Source organism: Desmodus rotundus, chromosome 9 (assembly GCF_022682495.2).
Source record: "Desmodus rotundus isolate HL8 chromosome 9, HLdesRot8A.1, whole genome shotgun sequence".
Classification (NCBI taxonomy): domain Eukaryota; kingdom Metazoa; phylum Chordata; class Mammalia; order Chiroptera; family Phyllostomidae; genus Desmodus; species Desmodus rotundus.
Window position 1 is genome coordinate 35,760,301 of NC_071395.1, and position 20,062 is coordinate 35,780,362.

Consider the following 20,062-nt stretch of genomic DNA (forward strand, 5'->3'; position numbering starts at 1 on the left):
GCCTCTCCACGTCACTGTCCGCCCTTTCTTTCTAAGGGGATGAACCCAACAGAACAGAGGCGTAGAACACTGAAAGTCAACGCATTTTTCCTCTTAACAGAAAGTCAGGGGCAGGAAGTGAGCCCAAACCAAACTTGCTTGTGATTCTGACTAACTCCACTTCAAACAGACACACGGAGCAGCAACGTTACAGGTGTCACACTGAAGTGTAACATGAAGCCAGAGGAGGGACACCCCTTTCCAGTGCTTAACACTCACTGTAAGGCACTGTACGCTAGGTGCTCCACAGGTACCAGCTTCATTTAAAGCCTAACACGGCTGGAATTATTATCCTAGGTGAAACCTGAGTTTCAGAAAGGGCCATCACTCAAGTTCACACAACCAGGACGTAGAACTGGAACTCAGCGTAGCTCACCACCGTGACTCACAGAGAACTTCTAATGAGCTGTGGCGCCTGCATTTCGACAACGCCGGACGCTGCTTCCCTGACTCTGGCCTTAAACACGCAGTCTGCTCCGGTAAGGGCACCTGCCTCTCTCTCACAGTACGGAGGGGACAGCCGACCTGCCTAGGTCACTGTACCTCCCACACTTGGGGCCAGTTTTTCAGTGCCCTTTGTTGGTGCACCACTAGATGGGACAAACTCGAGGACCTTGCCTCCACCTCACTAAGGGGCTCGTGAGAAGCGGAAGAGTCAGTCACACCAGCGGGGCTGACAACGCAGGCAGGCAGTGGGACACTTTGTCAACAGACACGGCTTTACACACGTGAGGCCTCCTGGGGAGGGTGCTTTTCAGTAACAACTGGTACCCTGGGGCCACCCTTGTCAAAAAGAAGATAAAGACAATATGAAGCTTTGAGGGGAAAAGGCAGTAAAGATGGAATAATGATGGGAACTAGACCCTACAGGAAGAACAGACAAATCAGGAACATTTAAGCTCACAGGACAGAAGGTGCTGAAAGTGAAGACAAACTCAGAGCTTTTACTCAGAGAAAACCTCCTTCAAGAATGCAGCAAAATAAGGACATTTCATACAACCAGTGCTGGAATCACTGTTACCAGCAGATTATTACTAAAGTAAATTCTCCAGGCACAAAGAAAACAATACTTACAAACTACCCAAATACCCATCAGTAGTAAAACAGATACACTATTCAGGATCACTTAGTGTCCACATCATAGAATCATGTGTACATAAGAGAAAACAAACTACCTCAGAGAGGCTGCAAAAACTGGAGAGCAAAGCGGTAAGTACACCAGGCAATCTAAGTGAATACTGACTGTATGTGACAACAGTAATATGTCCTGTGGATTTCTGAAAACAGATCGCACTCAGAAACTGCAGAAGAGAGGACAGCTAAGTGGTCAGTAAACACATGAAAAGACAGGCACCTTCATCAGTCACCAGGGGACGTAAACTAAAACTACAGAGAAACGCCAGCACAGCATGTTCTAGAAATGGGTGTTTATGGGTCCCAAGATACGTGTCCAAGAATATTCCTGAGTCCACACTGGAAACTACCCGAATGCCCAGCGAGACTAAAACAGATCAACTGTGGGACACCTGCACAACGGAACCCTCCGTCTCAGTGAGAATGAAGGAGCACAGCCACACACGACATGATCCTCACAATACTGCACAAAAGTAGCCAGAACTGTAACAAAAAATACTCTAAAAAGGATCCCAACAAAACCATATACCTAAGGGATTCATAATTAGGTCGTGAAAAATATAAAGGAAAACATGGAAGGAAACGCCAGAACCATTAGGCTCCTGAGGTGGGGCTGGGGTGGGGGGAGGGGAGAAGGCAAGAGTGGGAGAGGGGACCATGAGTGGGAGGAGGCCACAGGGGGCACTTCTCAGGTGCTTATTACGTTCTTGACCTTGTTTAACATCTGATGAACTTTCCTATCTATTTGTTACAGTTTATTGTCAACTTTTGAAAATGAAAAAGAAAAAAGATTTACGTAATCCTAACTCTGTGAATGCCCGTACAAATGGGGAGCTAATTCTCCATGCACATGGAAATTCAGACAAAACTGGGCTCAGTGGTTCCAGCCCCACAAAGAGAAAGAGTATGACATTACTAATGTGTTTTAATAGAGAAAGAAATAGTGAAGAAAATATATTTGATCAAGTATTTATTATGTACTAGGAGCCTAGATATTAAAGTTTTATCTCCTGGAATTCTTCAAGGAAAAGAAAATTCTGGGCTTATAAATTAGACACTTTCCAGTCTGAAGCAGGAAAATGAATTGAAATCAGGAGGCACATTCCTGTTCTTACATTTTTTAATTTAAAAGAAAGTATTGAATTTATTGAGGTGACACTGGTTAATACAATTATGTAGGCTTCAGGTGTGCAGTTCTACAGAACATCGTGGGTGCCGCAGTGCGCGTTCACCCGCCAAGGCCAAGGCTCCTCCCATCACCATTCATATTCATTCTCTCTCTCTCTCTCTCCCCCTCTCCCTCTCCCTCTCTCGGAGTTTCCCCCCTTAAACCCTTCAGCTTTTTCACCCAAACCCGAAAACCCGCTTCCCTCTAACAGCTGTCAGTCTGTTCCCTGTATCTATGAATCTGTTTCTATTTTGTTTATTTTGTTCATTAGATTCCACGTGTAAGTGAAATTATGTGGTATTTGTCTTTCTCTGACTGGCTTATTTCACTTAGTATAATGTTCTCCAGGGCCACTCAAGCTGTTGCAAAAGGTAAGATTTCTTTCCTTTTTACAGGCAAGTAGTATTCCATTGTGTGAATGCACCACACTTTTTTGTCCACTCATCTACTGACATGCACTTGGACTGCTTACAAATCTTGGCTATTATAAATAATGCTTCAACGAACATAGGGGTGCATATACACTCCTATTCTTAGACATTACCTTTGTTCGGGTATTGAGTTGCCCTTCATAGCTAGTTATGTGTTATACTGAATTAAAACTGAGCCCACATCATATTCCTAAAGCTAAACCTGAAAAGAGAAAGAAAATATGCTAATTCTATCCTTTGAAATTAGATCTGATTTTTCTGATTAGATGCCAAATTGAGATGACTCATGATCACTTAATAAAAATAATCAGTGAAATAAAGACAAATAAAAGAAACTTTGTTTTAATTACTTCAGGTTTCAGTTAATCAACTATGTACTGAGTGCTTGATATATGCCTACCAGCATTAATTCAAGGCAAATGTATTCATTAGTTTAATTCATTTGCTACTGAAACGAGACTGTACATCTCATTGATCTCTTAGTATGATGGCAATTTTTCACTCTTGGGCAATGCACACTGATAGGAGAGTTGGGCAAAGGCTTTTACTACGAACAATTAAAAATGAACCAATTAACTCAATGACCCTAAGTCTCTGAAAGAAATAATTTTTTCTTGAGCTATTAAAAAAACTTACAAGGTTACCCATATATAATCTCAGCTCTTCAAAGTACTTGGTTATTGCAAATCACTGTTACAACACATCAGCACATTATTCTCCATCACTCTGGGAGACACAGAGACTATCTCAGGAGAGGTATTAGGAGCAACCTGCTACCCAGCGGCCTCAGGGTTCCTCTCTCCACTGCGAGGTAGTGTACTGAGATAACAAGGTGAAAATGAGCCGAGAATGAAAGTGGGTAACTTACAGAGCAAGTACCGAGAGTCTAAACAGAAGCTGCGGAGGTACCCTGCTGTGCGGACGTGGTGACGTTGGCCGGCCGGCCTCTAGAACTCAGGTCTTTCCCTCAGAGGGAGAACAACGGAGGAGGCCCACGCTCATCTCATTCAAAGTGGGGAGGCTCTGTTCCCACCAGTGTGGGATGTTTGCTGTCACAGGTCATTTTCACCACTTTGCTCATGTGCCAAATCATCAGTGTGCCATCTAAAGAGGGATCCCTTCTATCTGTGGTCTTTCAAAAAAACAGACTTTAAGAGGGGAAATGGGGGTGTAGGGAATTCCAGAGACCATCCCTCCACAGAAGCCACCATGAAGCTGGGAACAGACCCCAGTCAGAACCAACTACCTGGGGACACTAGAACTGATGAAACTCTCACAGCAACCAGGGGCGAGTGCCCGATCTTTGGTGAGACAGCAGCGGGTGAGAGCCACCTACCTCTCTTTCCTAGAGTGGCTGGCTGCAGCCATGGTGGGCAGGAGGCCCCAGCCCCCCAAATCTCTGGGCCTGTGCAGATGCTTGCCTGTGTTTTGCTCCCTCACTCCCCACTGTGCTGGCTTTCCCCAGAGTGTCTACTTTAAGATTGGAAGGGACACCATCCCTTCCCACTTCTCTTTTTAAAGATCCAGACACTTAAGGAAATCCCTGTCAGGCGACAGGCTGATTGCAGCGACAATGGAACTGAAACTTCAGTGGCCGCATGCAACAAAGAATCCGCCTCTGCGAAAGTCACTCTACGAACTGATGACTACGGTCCTGAGAGTAATCCCCGAGGAGGGGAGAATCTTGACCTTTATAACACTCAAATGTGCAGTTCTCAAACAAACACACACAAAACAACAACAACAAAACAAAGCACACAGAAAACAGGAAAGTGAGACTCCTTCAGAGGAAATAAAGAATTGGAGAGAAACTGTTCTTGAGGAAGCGTAGACACTGGGATGAGTAGGCGAAGTCAGCTGTATGAAATATGCTCAAGAGCTAAGGGAAACTTAACAAAGAACCAAGGAAACAAACAACAAATGCAAAAATCAACAAGTGCAAGAAAAAAACTTGTGTACAGCAAAAATATAATCAACAAGGTATAAAGGCAACCTAGAAGATGGAAGTATTTGCAAACCACACAGTGGCTAAGGGGTTAATATCTAAAACATGCAATGTACAGATGCAATATGCCGATCATGGATCATAGAAATGTACACATGAAAACTATATGATCTTATTAACCAATGTCACCCCAATAAATTTAATACATTTAGAAATATATAAAGAACTCACACAACTCAGTAACAAAAAACAATCAGATTAAAATATGGGCAGCGGAACTGAACACTTTTCCAAAGATGACATTCACAAGGCCAACAGGGACATGGAAAGGTGCTTAGCATCACCAATCATCAGGGAAATGCCAATCAGAAGCACAGGGAGGCATCACCTCACCTCTGTTAGAACAGCCGTCATGATGAAGGCCATAAGCCCTGGTAAGGATGTGAGGAAAAGGGACCCTGTGTGCTGCTGGTGGGAATGCGGCTCGGGGTAGCCACTACGGAAAACGGTGTGGGTGTTCCTCGGAAAATGTGAAACAGAACTACCACTTGATACAGCAATTACTCTTCTGCACATACGTCCACAGGAAAGGAATATAGGGTACTGAAGCGATACTTGCACCCCTTGTTTGTTGCAGCATTATTCACAATAGCAAAGATACAGAAACCACCTAAGCGTCTTGTCAAAGGATGAATAAAGAAACTGTGGTACGTAAATACAATGGAGTATCACTCAGCCATAAAATAGAAAACGCTGCCTTTGGCAACAACATGGATGGACCCCGAGGGCATTATGCTAAGAGATATAAGTCACAGAAAGACAAATATTGTTTGATCTCACTTGTATGTGGAATCCCAAAGAGCCAAACGTGTGAAAACAGACGAGAGCGTGGTTACCGGGGCTGGGGTAGGAAGGGGAGGACAGGAGAGAGATGGTTTCAGGGCAGAAACTTGCAACTTGTGCATCAGTCCTGAAGATCTAAGGCTCGGTGTTGTGACTGCAGACAACAGTGTTGCACTGAAGACATCAAAACTGTTAACAGACTAGAACTTAATTATTCCCACTGCGCGTACACACAAAAAGAAAATTATGTGATGTGTTAGAGGTATTAGTAACATTACAATGGCAATTACTGGGTTGGCCAAAAACTCCCCCCCACCATAAGATGGCTCTAGTAGTGCTTAGTTGTCTTTAACTTCATTTGAAACAAATTTGTTAGATTCTTTCGTGACAGCTGTCATATCAGGTGCATTAAAAAAAATTAAAATTGGTTAATTTTTGTGTAGACATTTTAATATTGAAGATGGAAGAAAATAAGCAACATGAAGCAACATTTTCAGCATATTATGCTTAATTATTTCAAGAAAGGTAAGAACGCAACTGAAACACAGAAAAAGATCTGTGCAGTGTGTGGAGAAGTGTGTGCTGTGACTGATGGAACGTGTCGAAAGTGAAGCTTTGTGCTGCAGATTTCTCACTGGACGATGCTCCACGGTTGGGGAGACCAGCTGAAGTTGACAGTGGTCAAATCGAGACATTAGCTGAGAACCATCAATGTTATACCACTTGGGAGAGAGCCAACATACTCAAAATATCCAAATCAATAAAGTTACTGGTGAAAATAAAGTCTTTTATTTTATGGAAAAAACTAAACTTTTTGGCCAACCCAACATATTGCAATATATAAATGTACAAATCAACATGTTATACACCTTAAAGTTACACATTATGTCAAATATATTTTAATTAAAAAATAAAGGAAGTATCACAACACTGTATGAACAAAGGAATGTCAATAAAGAGATATACATTATACAAAGAAGCCAAATAGAAATACTAGAGCTGAAAAGTACAATAGCTAAAATTTAAAGAAAATTATTAAGGGGGTTCGTGGTAGATTTGAGCAAGCAGAAGCAGAATCAGTGAACTTAAAGTTAATACAATTGAACTTATCCAGTCAAAGGAGCAGAGAGAAAAAAAAGTGATGAAAAATGAACAGAACCTAAGGGACCAGCAGGACACCACCAATGTACCAACATACACATCATGGGAGTCCCAGAGGGAGATGGGAGAGAAAAAAAGGTAGAAAAAAGTATTTAAAGAAAAAAATGACCAAAAACTTCCCAAATTTAATGACAGACGTGACTCTACATTTTCAAGAAGCTCAACAATTTCCAAGAAGGATAAGCTCAAAAGAAACCCACAACGAGGCAGGCTGCGGCCAGACGCTGAAAGGAAGACAAGACTCTTGAAAGCAGCAACAGAGAAGGGACCAGCCGCACACAGGGATCCTCAGTAAGATTCACAGCTGATACAGAAGCCAGGGAGGTCCGAGGCGGCGGGACGACAGAATAAACACCTGTCAACTAAAGTTCTACATCCAGCAAAAGTATCTCTCAAGAATAAGGAGAAATTACTACATTTCCAAATAAATTAAACCCAAGGAAATCTGTTACCACAAGACCTACCCTACAAAACTCCTTCAGGCTGAAATAAACAGATATCAGATGGAAACTCAAAGCCCAATGAATAAATAAAGAACACTGGTAAAGGTAACTACATAGGTAAATGTAAAAGCCAGTGTTACTAGACTAGATTTAAAAGGCAAATTCAGAAAACAATAACTGTAAATTCACATTAATGGCTGTATGGGTAGAAAGACGTAATCTGTCACAATAATGTAAAGGGGGACAGGGACGTGTTGGGAGCAGCGTTCACATGCTGCCAGAATCCAGCCTGGGCTGTTGTAAGTTTAAGATATTTACTGTAATCCCCAAGGTAATCACTAAAATCTAAAAAGACTGAAAACATACAAAGTATGGAAAAAATACAAAGAGAAAAGTCTTAGTGAAAAGACATTAAAACTGACTTTACAGAAATAGAAAGAATGATAAGAATACTAAGAACAATAATAAGAATGTGTGTGTACACCAATACATTGGATAACCTAGATGAAATGGACATATTCCTAGAAATACAAACTACAAAAATAAGGAACAGAAAGTCTATGTAGTCCTATAACAAATGAGGAGACTGAATTAGTCACCAAAAACATCCCCCAAAAGAAAAACCTGACCAGGTGGCTTTACTGGTGATTTCTACCAAATGTTTAGAGAATCAACACCAATCCTTTTCAAATACACCCAAAACAACTAAAGAGGAGGGAGGGACACTTCCTAACTCATCCTACGAAGCTAACGATACCCTGATACCAAAGCCAAAGACACTACAAGTAAAACTACACACCACTATCCTTTGTGAATATAGGATAAAATATTTGTAATTTATAGATTTTAAGAATACAGTGTCCAGAAACTACTCAACAACAAAAAAACCCAATTAAAAAAATGAGCAAAAGACATTTTTTCTAAAGAAGACACATAAATGAGAAGCACACAAAAAATGTTCCACATTATTAATCATTAAGAAAATGCAAGTTAAAACCCCAGGAAAACATCACTTCACACCCAGCAAGATGGATGTAAAAAAAATGAAAATAACAAATTAAAAGTGTTGGCAAGTATATGGAGAAATTGAAACCCTTACGCATTGTTGATGGGAGGGTAAAATATTGCAGCCACTGTAGGAAACAGTTTGGTGATTCATCAAAAAAGTTAAACAGAACTACCATTTGATTCAGCAACTCAATTTCTGGGTATATACACAAAGGAACTAAAAGCAGGAACTTGAATGGGTATTTGTATACCAAAGTCATAGCAATATTATTCATCTAGCCAAAAGATGGAAACAACCCAAATACAGACACTGAATTATTATCTTAAAGAGGAAGCAAAATCTGACACATGTTACAGCATGGATGAACCCTGAAGACATTACACTAAATGAACTAAGCCAGACACAGAAGAACACAAATTATACGACTCCATTTCGTAGAGAGACAGAGAGTAGCTTAGGTTACCAGAGGGACTGGGAGTTACTGCTTCAGGAGCAGAGTCTTGGTTTGGGGTGATGAAGATGTTTTGCAAACAGAGGTGATGCGTGCACAACATTGTGAATTTAATGCCACTGGACTGCACACTTAAAAATGGTCATAATGACAAACTTGTAATATACAACTGATTACCTTCCTAAATAAAAAATTTAAAAAATGACTTTAAAGTGCATTAACTATCTTTAGGTGTTTGTGGGGGAAGGAATGTGGCTTTAGGGTAGTATATGCCCAGAGGAAAATCAGGTACCCTCAGCCCAAAGACGGTCTCCTGTGTTCTGAACTTAGAAGATATGAACGGCCACCATCACAGACCTAAAGCATCGGTTAGGCAGGCTCCCAAGGGGGAACAGAGGAATGTCCTCACAGAAGTGAGATACCCGTGGGGCCGGCCAAACTCCACTCAGGACAGTGTGAGGTGTGGCTCTGCTGCCATGACTGGCATATGGAAATCTGGTATTGGCATTGGGACAAGAAGTCTTGAAGGTCTGTCCAAAGACAGTCCTAAGAGAAGGCTAAATGAAGTCTCCTATAAGACAGACACCAGGTGCCTATAAACTGCAAGTTAACGAAAATGCGTTCTATCACTTGGTATCCAAAGATGGCCACCAGAGCCACTGTCTCTGAGAGGTGGAATTTACCTTTAAATGTGGGCTGGCCCAGTGACTTCTTTAAACAACAGAATGAGGCGGATGTCACACTGTGGTAGGCAGTCTCAAAGATGACCCCCAAAATTCACTGTCTACTGGTGTTAACAGTGTGCAATCCCTTCCCTTTGAGGGTGGGCTGGCCTCACCGACTTTCTTCCAGACGCGGTTCTAACGACTATGGCTTCCATCTCGAGGCTCCCTGTCTCCGTGGTCACTGGGCTGGGGGAAGTGCGCTGCCATGTGCTGAGCAGCCCCCGTGAGAAACTAAGACCGATGACCTGTGAGGAACGGAAGCCTGCCAAAAACTGCACAGTGAACTTGGAAGTAGCCTCTTCAACCCCAACTGAAAATTGAAATGATTACGGACCTGGCTGACACCTTAACTGCAGCTTTATAAGATACTCTGAGCCAGAGGCACCGGGAAAACCACTTCTAGACTCCTGACCCACAGAAGCTGTGAAAGAACTGCTGGTTGTTTTTCAGCCACTAAGTGAGCCAACAGAAAAGAAATACAAGATGACCTGGGGCTTCTAAGCCTAGGCCTGCCTTCCTTCCCCTCAGAATCGGCCTTCCTGCTCTGCAGAAGTGCAAGTCACGCGAAGAAGAACCAAGGTGCTCAGGTCAACAGCCTCAGCTGAGCATCACCTACCGGCCAGAACTAAGACTACAGACCAGTCACCCGAGCCAGCTGCCAGCCAACTAAATAAACCACTCCAGCCAAGGCCCTAGACACCATGCGACGGAGATGAGCCAGCCTCTTTACGCCCTGCTGAATTCTGACTCACAGAATTACCCGGCAGATAGAATGGTTGCTGTTTTGTTTTAAGCCACTTCACTTTGGGGCAGTATGTTACACAACAATGAACAGCAAAACAACCACTAATCAGTAGGACTTGCAGTAAGAGGTAAGACCCCGACAGGGTACAGATCTGGGGCTCTGGACTGCTACACCGAGCATCAGAGACTCACTCATAAATGATGGATAACTGGACAACTGGATGCTTAGGGAGGTGAAGGATGGGGCTGCACAAGAACACATTTTCCCATGGTCTAGTAGGTAATGTTCTGGTAATGTGAGCTATTGGCCTGAGACAACAGTTTAAGCTGGTTGACCAAATAAAAAATTGCCTGTGTATGTCCTGCTGGCATTTAAAATGCCCAAACTAAAAGGCTCTATGGAAACCAGTATCTTGGTTGCTACCAAGAAAGGCAGCTCAATATTTTCCAGGATTATTTAGTTATCTGCTCACTCAAAGGGGAAGGATCTGTCAACTCCCAGTCTCTAGCAGATCTAAGAGAGAAAAGTTTTATCAAACTGAATGAATTATAGCAATATCAAATCCTCAGAGACAAGAACAGTACTATTATATGGAAGCTACACTGAAAAGGTGTAAACAGTACAAATGAACTATGAACAAAGTTTGCAACAGCAGGTGGTGAGGAGGGTAGGCGAGACCAGCAGGTGGTGAGTAGAGAAGGCTTCCTTCCCCAGAAAAGAACCTGTGAAGTGTCTAACTCTACAATAAAGGCAGTCTTTGATATCAGAGCTCCCAGACCTCTTGGGAATATTATTAGGAACCTCATGATATAACCTATTCCTAGTACCAAGGAAAAGTGTACAACCATCACTTCCTATAACCATGAACTAAGGAACAAAGATGGAGAGAGAAAGCCTACAAACGTGTGTCAACATTAGCAGGACTATCCTCTGTGCCTTCAACCTGCGTGTTTCTGAGACACAGGAACACTCAACAGCGTGGACCTGGGAGGAGCCATGGCACTTGCCAACTGTTATTCCTTAAATGCCCACAAACCACTGCCTGCTGGTATCACTGCTTCTGCCTAGAAAACGCCACCAAATATTCAGCTGCCCACAAGGTCTAAATAGTGGAAACTCACTAGTGGCTTATTCAGAGCTATCTGAACAATATGCACTAATTAATGCAGTCACATGATGCCAAGTAAGGAACAGGTCTAACGCACTTGATATGCCGTGTACTACAAAACGGCACCTGATTCACCTACAACGAGTATCAAGTCAGGGAGCAGAGCGCTGGGAAAAGCTGCGCCACGCTGCCTTCAGAGTCCAGCTGCAACACGGACACCAATTAGCAAACATTTCACTAATCTTCTACCCAACAAAATAGTATTCCATGTCACCACTGCCAGCCTGATTAATAATGATGCTGAAATTAATAAAGTTCTTGTAAAAGCAGTCTTTTACACTGTATTTGTTATCTTTAATAAGAAAGATATTAACCACTCCAAAAACAAAATCCTGTTGGAAAGTGCACCAAAAAATAAATGTGTACGATCATCGTGAGACCACCAAGTGGAAGAAACTGGAGAATATGCAGAACCCTAACAGTGTGCGTTTAATTGGAGAATAATGTACTGAAAGATAAATTATGTAAAGGGATGAAACGGAAACGATAAAGGAGCGAACCATCTCTCCCTTCCTTCCTGAGAAGCCTGCATTAACACGTGCACACGGAGCACTAGCTGGTTTGCATTTGGCAGGCTTCCTGTGTCCATCAGCAAGCTGAAATGAGGAAAAGCTCTCCCAGGCATTTTGGTAAGGATTATGAGTCCATTACCAGATGGATCTAGTTACAAATGTACCCTTCTTTTCGAGTAGATTATAATGCAAAGAATAAAACTGCCTTTACCTCAAACGGAGGGAGATGTGGTGCAGCCTAGAACACAGGCGAAGTTTCTGGGGTCCAGTAAGTAAATCTCAACTACTTGTAGTTTAATGAAACTGAACAACTGTTATTTTCTGCCCACATATCATTTTGTTAATCAGTGGTTGTGGGGTAAAAGACCATTCATTTCAGTCCCGAGAAGCCACACGGGACTGTATATGGCACAGGCGCACTGATTTTTGGTCACTGGTAGGAACTGTAGATGTGGCTTTAGAGTCGTAACTCTGAGCATCGTGACTGAGAACGATCTCATCTCCACCGGGACCCGTTTACTCACCCTGTATGTAAGCTCTTCGTACTCTCTTCTTTGCCTTTTTAATAGGTTTAAACAAAATGGCAATCAGTCTCTGACTTCAGTGATTTCTATCATCAACCATTCAGACACTTTCCTCATTTCTCATCATCATTGTGTGATATCAACCTTGTACAATTCTTGGCCAATGGCCATATTAATTTTCTACTTGAAAGAACACAAATAGAACACTGCTTATGACGAAGGTAAGAGGGGGAGCTTGGGGGATAGCTGTTCGTCCAGATGCATAGCAATTAGCTTTGCAAACAGAAACAGTAACATGATTGGATCTGACACCTAACCAAAACTGCCAAAAGGAAAATAAACCCTGTTCTGTTGGGGGTATTGAGTGGCTTTTTGAACAGTGGCCACTGACAGTTATATTTGCCTTTTTGGAAATGGTAAGAGCAATGTGACATCAGAGACCTTCAGTTTCCATGGTGATTATTAGTGATGGCATTTCAAATGTGGTTAGGTTCCACTGTATAATTTTTTGCACTTTACACCATAAGAGAGGGAGGAGAAAGGACTGCTTCATCTTAACATTTTTAAAGGAAAGAATTCTGAACATCTAAGTAGATAAACATCATGGCTTTTAAGTAGCTACGATTTGTTAACCTTAAACATGTGTGTTGACAGAAGCTACCGTCAGTAACCTGGTGAGAGATACTAAAGCACTTGGACTTAATAGGGGCTAATTGCTTAGACATTTACAGCAATTCACTGTTTTTTTCTGCCTACAGATTATTCTATAAACCGGTTTTTCTTTTACAACTGATTTACCCACATTTTTCATGCAGGAAAAGATCATTGTTTTACTCTTAAGCAATGAATCCTGAATTAAGAAATAGTTTAAGGGAGAAAAACTTATCTTCCTCTGCAGTGTAGGACAACCTCCAGGGTGAAGACTCAGAGCTCTCCAGCCCGGAAGAACATCCCTCAAGGGCAGGCCAGCATCTTGAACTTCCTCCACCTCCCCTCTCAGCCCTGGGCCCCTTGCACATGGGAGACACTTAATATACTTAGTGATTTTAATGTTGATGAAGCTAAGTATTTCATTTTTGCTTTAATTTCCACATTCAGAGTTGATGGTTAAGTTTAAAACATTTCTTTTAGTTACTAAGAATTATATACAGTTAAAAAATAGAAAAAATAAGCCAAAGCCTAAGAAAGTGCTTCATTTGATTCTGCTGAAAAGCAAGTTTTTAATTTTCTCATGTAGCTGTGAAGTTAATCTTTTAAAAAAGATAAATCAGTTATTAACCTTATATTAACACCATACATTCTTTTTTCTATTAAAAACCAAATTTATCTGTAACCTCAATATATTTTGTGTACAGAAGGTATATGCTAGTTTTTCTGACTAGTGATTTAAATCAGATCTACTGTGTAGTTAATACTGTTGTCTAGAGGCAGAATCAAAGATTACAAATCCAAGTAACGGAAAATCTGCTGGCAAGATGAAGGGAGGTCATAATGAATCAGAATGCAATTGAAAAACAAATTTTATGGGAATGTATCAGAATGTAATTAAAAAACAAACTCTACATGAATGCATCCTCACAGTCACAGTAGCCAGAATGAGAAATGATCTGTCCCTCCCTTACTCAAGCTACTAGTTATGCCAGGACAGAATACCTAGGCCACCACTGTGTAAGATGAATTTTACAAAGGCCTATAGACCAGAACAAAGATGGATTTACACATGGATGACAAGGTCAAAAAAAAAAAAAAGGACATTTAGGTCACAAAGGACCAGCAGTTGTGACTGAAGTTAAAATAGGATTAAGCTCCTTAATCTTCATTTTTATCATCAAACACCCAACCCACAATGAGACTGAGGTCAGTTCCTGATGAAATTAAAGGCTACCCTAAAAGGGTGTCAGGAAAGAATGTACTTAAAAGGCAATCAGTAGAACAATTGGTCATGTGGAGAGCTTAAAGAAATTAAGATACTAAGAGGCAGAATTCGAGGCTGTTAAGACTGTAAAATATGACGTAAACCACTTTTTTTTAGTAAGAAAATAAAGGTCCATGAAGATCAAGTAGAATTATCCAAGGTCAGTGCAGAAGTGGAATCCAGGCCTGTGTCCCTCCTTACACCCCACAGCTGCTCAGGAAGTACTGTGAATGAGTGCAGCACACGAACACCAGCACTACCACAAAGAGACATGCATTCGAAGGATCAACTGATGGAGTACTGTTCCACTTTTTATAAAAACCAATTTAAATTAAACACACACACACACCATTGTACATAATACTACATAAAGTCTATGATTGTCTAACCACTAGGCTGTATACCTAGAACCAATACAAAATAAAATAGAAAGCAAACTGTAAAAATCACACACACACCAAAGTAAAAATGAACAAACATGGAAGGATAAAAAAATATACAAAACATGTTATAAAAATAGGGAGTTCTGGCCAAGATGGAGGTGTAGGTAGACGCGCTTTGCATCCCTGCACAACCAAAAGGAGGACAACAACCAATTCAAAAACAAAAACCAACCAGAACTGCCCCCAAACTGAACTGTATGGAAGTCTGATAACCAAGGAGTTAAAGAAGAAATATTCATTCAGACTAGTTGGAGGGGTGGAGATGGGCAGCCAAGGCAGAGAGGACGCACAGCAAGGCGGCAGCTGGTGGACTCAATGGTCCCACATTTGCATGCAGATAAACCAGGAGGAACAACTGGGGAGTGAGACAGACTGAGCAACTGAGGGTTCCAGTGTGGGCAAGATAAGGCCTCGGAACCTCTGGCTGAAAAATCTGTGGGGCTTGTGGTGATGGAAGAAACTGCCAGTCTCTGGAAAGGAGGGTGAGAGCTGAGCAAGCAGCAGTGCCCCCTCTCTGACCCCTCCCCTACCTGTAGCACCAAAACACAGAGATGTGGGTTGTCCCACCCTGGCGAATACCTAAGGCTCTGCCCCTTACAATGTAACAGGTGTGACAAGATAAAGAAATATGGCCCAAATGAAAGATCAGATCAAAACTCCAGAAAAAGAACTAAGCGACAAGAAGATAGCCAACCTATCATATGCATGTTTCAAAACACTCGTCATCAGGATGCTCACAGAAATGACTGAGTATGGCTGCAAAATAAAGGAAGAAGTGAAGGCTATACAAAGTGAAATAAAGAAAAACATATAGGGAACCAATAGTGAAGGGAAGGAAACCGGGACTCCAATCAATGATTTGGAATAGAAGGAAGAAATAAACATTCAACCAGAACATGAAATAAGAATTCAAAATAATGAAGAGAGGCTTAGGAACCTCTTGGACAACTTTAAATGTTCCAATATCCAAATCATAAGGGTGTCAGAAGGAGAAGAGGAAGAGCAAGAAATTGAAAGCTTACTTGAAAAAATAATGAAAATTTCCCCAAACTGGTGAAGGAAATAGACATACAAGTCCAGGAAGCTCAGAGAATCCCAAAGAAGTTGGACCCACAGAGACACATCATAATTACATTACCCAAGATTAAAGACAAGGAGAAAATCTTAAAAGCAGCAAAAGAAGAGAGTTACCTACAAAGGAGTTCCCATAAGACTATCAGCTGATTTCTCAAAAGAAACCTTGCAGGCAAGAAGGTGGTAGAAGGAAGTATTCAAAGTCATGAAAGGCAAGGACCTACATCCAAGATTACTGTATCCAGCAAAGCTATCACTTAGAATGGAAGGGCAGATAAAGTGCTTCCCAGATAAAGTCAAGTTAAAGGAGTTCATTTTCACCAAGCCCTTATTATATAAAATATTAAATGGACTTATCTAAGAAAAAGATCAAAACTGATAAAGTGCTTCCCAGATAAAGTCAAGTTAAAGGAGTTCATTTTCACCAAGCCCTTATTATATGAAATATTAAATGGACTTATCTAAGAAAAAGATCAAAACTGTGAATAGTAAAATGACAATAAACTCACAACTATCGACAACTGAACCTAAAAAAACAAAAACTAAGTGAACAACTAGAACAGAAACAGAATCACAGAAATAGAGATCACATGGAGCATTATCAGTGGGGAGGGGAGAGAAAGGGGAAAAGGTGTAGAGATTAAGAAGCATTAAGTGGTAGGTACAAAATAGGGAGGGGAGAAGTTAAGGATAGTATAGGAGATGTAGAAGCCAAAGAACTTATATGTACGACCATGGACATGAACTAATGAGGGGAATGCTGGAAGGAATGGGGGTACCAGGCAGAGAAAAAAATAATAGGACAACTGTAACAGCATAATAAAATATACTTAAAAAACAAATAAGTTATAAAAATAAACACCTTAAATCTGCATTCCTTGAAGTTCTAAATAACGGACATCTCAGGTGTCTGACTCAGAAATATAAACAGAGCAGTAATATATTACTAAATTACAGAAGCAAAATGCATCATACATAGAACAAAAGTTCTAGCTTTTTCATTTGAAGGGTGACCAGATCTCGAGTCAAACAGAAAGCCAAGGCCCTACGTGGTTTTCCCAAAAGAAAGCAATGTGGGCTTATAAACCACAGTGACAGGAAGCAACCCTTCCTTCCTCCCACAGAGGTCACGCTAGTTCTCCCAGAGCTGCTCCTCTGGAAAACCACCGACCGAAAGAAACACTCGTACAGAAATCTAGTAATCTCACTGTAGGAGCTGATAAGGACAAATGCTCTTCCCTGTTATTTTTAGCAAGTCTCTTCTTGTTATTTCAAAAATTCTACAAGCAGAGGACCTGAAATTGAGCTATTATTTAGATTATAATAAAAAGCTAGAAAGAGTTCCGATGCTGATTTCCATTTCCTGCTCATAAAAAGCAAAAACTGAGGCTCTAATGGGCAACTGAATGTGCCCTCAGGCAACTCAGGGGCCCTCTCTGCATGTATTATTTCTAAAAAGAAGACATACCACAAAGACAAACGAAGGAAGTGGAGAATACCGATGCCCTCCGTTTTAAGACTGATTACCAGAAAAGCATGTGAATGCGCATCAGACTTGAGAGTGCAGGCCAGGCCAGGGTCACAGAGTATCCTTACCGTAATGGTTTGGAAGAGAATATTACATTTGTAAGAGAATACCAGACCCCTGCTACTCAAAGTCAGATCTTAACATAACTGGCATAGGTAACATTGGGAGCTGGTTAGAAATGTTGGCTCTCAGGCCCCATTAGCCCAGACCTAATGAGTCCAACTCTGCATTTCAACAAAACCTCCACGTAATTCCAAGCGCACGAAGCTTGAGCTCTGTACTGAGACACTGCAGTGCTTTGGCAAAAGGCTACTGAAATTTCATGTGATCAAAACCCTTCTCAGATGCACGTGGAGAATGAGTTCTGGCTTTTCCTGGTACCACCAGGAAAGGCTGTCTTCTGGTCAACCACAGATTAAACAATCGAGAGGTAAACATTTATCATCACATGTATCAATAACAATCAGGTGAACCCCTTCTTTAGCAGGATTAAAGATAACAGAAAAAAATTATAAAACTAGCCATGTTAAGAAATGCTCTATTAATCTGTCTGCATAATGCTGAAAACCATGGCCAGACTAAATGATTAAGTGAGCTTGAGTCATTACATTTTCATAATTATAATCATTAAAAGCTAGGCAAGGATACTGACTTATTGATGGGTAACAACTTACTGATTTTTTAAAAAAAATCTCATTTCAACTTTCATTTTCAGAGAAAAGATTATTTTCTTTGACGAAAACAATCTGTCTTCAAGAATGGAATAGTCTAATGAGAGAAAGCAAACAGTGCAGGAAAAATAGCCTAAATTTTGATCATGGCTTTCACCACATTAGCTTCTTATTGGGACAGCAATTTCAGTAGGGACACACTAGTAAGGAGCAGGGGTGGAAGGGTGCATACGTTATTTCTTGGTTCCACTTACCTAGAATGTCCTTTACGCCCGTTTCCCCAATTATCTGATGCCCTAGATAAGGTGTGGGGAAGCTTCCAAACAGGGAAAAGCTGTTCCCCAAGAGCACAGTTACTGTAAACAATATTTATGGATCGAGAAGCTCTGCCTTTAAACATCGTGTACTGGCAACTGAGATTCTATTTTAATTTTCTGAACAATATTGATAATCTCCACATTCGTTTACATTTTTCTTTGCCCCATACCATCAAACTCGTATTTTCCCACAGTAACTGGGCACAAAGCACAGGAGAGGAGGTGAGCACAGCAACCAGTGTGACTGGTGGCGAGGAGGACAGGACCCAGACCACTGGTCGGGCCACTCAGAGATGGAGTGCTCCTGAAAGCTCGAGCCCACCAACCTGCTTAGAGGGGTCTTCCATGTGTTTAAGCACAGGTCTCCCACTGTGCAGTTCTGTCCGATTTTGAACATAAACAGGCGCAAGAGAGGCCTGAGGAATCGTGACCTTTGCCCTCTCCCACTTACCTGATATAACGGCTATTTTCCCAGACCCATGTTCCTCTCTAGCTATTCTTTCTGCTTCCTCCATCAGCAGCATGCCAAATCCCTGTAAGGAGCGATAAAGAGGGTTACAGAATTAAGGAGAAAAGAAGTCACTAAGGGGGGTCGTAAAACATGAAGGCCAATATTTAGCATTTGCTAAAATCTGTTAAGAGTGACAAAAAAACCAGTTGTGGGAGTAGGGAAAGAGAAACCATTCAGTTCTACCAGAAGGACACTATGGCAGCCTAGTAACAAAAGGAAAACTCTGCCACAAAGACAAATGTATTCTGTGAATGATGTCATCTACCCAAGACGAGGGGGTAACTGCCTCTTAACTTCTGCCTCTTAAACAAGTTCTAGGCCCTCTCCAGGCAGCATTCTTAATGCATCAATTTTGGAGTCTGTGCTATATCCCCCACTAGTTTTTTCTAAAATTTAAAAAACGTGAGTAACTTCTTTCTTTAGGTTGTTGGAGAAAAGTGGAATAGTGTTCCACTATATACCATACAGCCTGCATTTATGAAGTGGTTTAATACTTCATAAGTGCTTTCACATAATCGTCTCCTTCGAGTCTATAATAGTAATAAATCAGTCGAAATTGCTGGTATTAGACTATTTCTAATTTTCAAAAACAGCAATGTCATGTGGGTCAATCTAACATTATGTTTCACTCAACTGAGTCTCAATTTGCCTCTTCCTCCTCCCCCATCACACCCAAAAGTGCGTAATTTGCAGAGACGACATCTCTGAACCACTGAAACACTGGTTCCTCTGTTTCTGTACTTCCCTTTGCCCTTTCTTCTTTTTCTATCTCTTCCTCTGCTCTCTCTCACCCCCATTCCATTTGTCTTTCCCTCCTCTGGGCGATTTCCTAATCAGAGTCAAAGAGAAATGAAATACAGGATACCTGATGCTGAAATTTGGTGGGATCCCGACTGCTCACAGGGACTACACTTCCATACACATGCAGCTCTCGGACTATGGACACACCGCCAACCAATTCGAACCGGAAGGTTTCCTCTGAACACTTTCGTAATCGTAGAAGGCCAATCAAAATGTCTTGATCTGGGTCTTCGTATGATAAGAATGTTTCCCAGCCACCATTTGCAACATAATCTCTCCTTACCAATTCAACCTATGTAATAAGAAAAAATGAAAATAAAAATATCAAAACATTTTTTTAAAAATTAAATTAAAAATACATATAACTTACATGTATTTATTTAGGCTAATATTCACAATTAGGAATAAAGAATGAATAATCATGACTTATGTTTCTTTTTGTCTACTCTCAAATGTTAATAGGAATTCATGCCTTGTTAATGAACTGTTATGAAAGAAAAGCAA

The 20,062-nt window shown here is 41.2% G+C and overlaps 1 protein-coding gene across 1 annotated transcript in view; it reads right to left on the reverse strand.

Moving 5' to 3' along the window:
* ELP3 (elongator acetyltransferase complex subunit 3) overlaps positions 1–20,062 on the reverse strand; it is an 88,235-nt gene that overhangs the window by 9,285 nt on the left and 58,888 nt on the right. Inside the window, exons 13-14 of the mRNA XM_024568564.4 lie at positions 19,623–19,850; positions 18,698–18,779 (exon numbers count right to left, since the gene is read on the reverse strand). Coding sequence (XP_024424332.1) covers positions 18,698–18,779; positions 19,623–19,850 — 310 coding nt within the window. The remainder of the gene's footprint in view (positions 1–18,697; positions 18,780–19,622; positions 19,851–20,062) is intronic.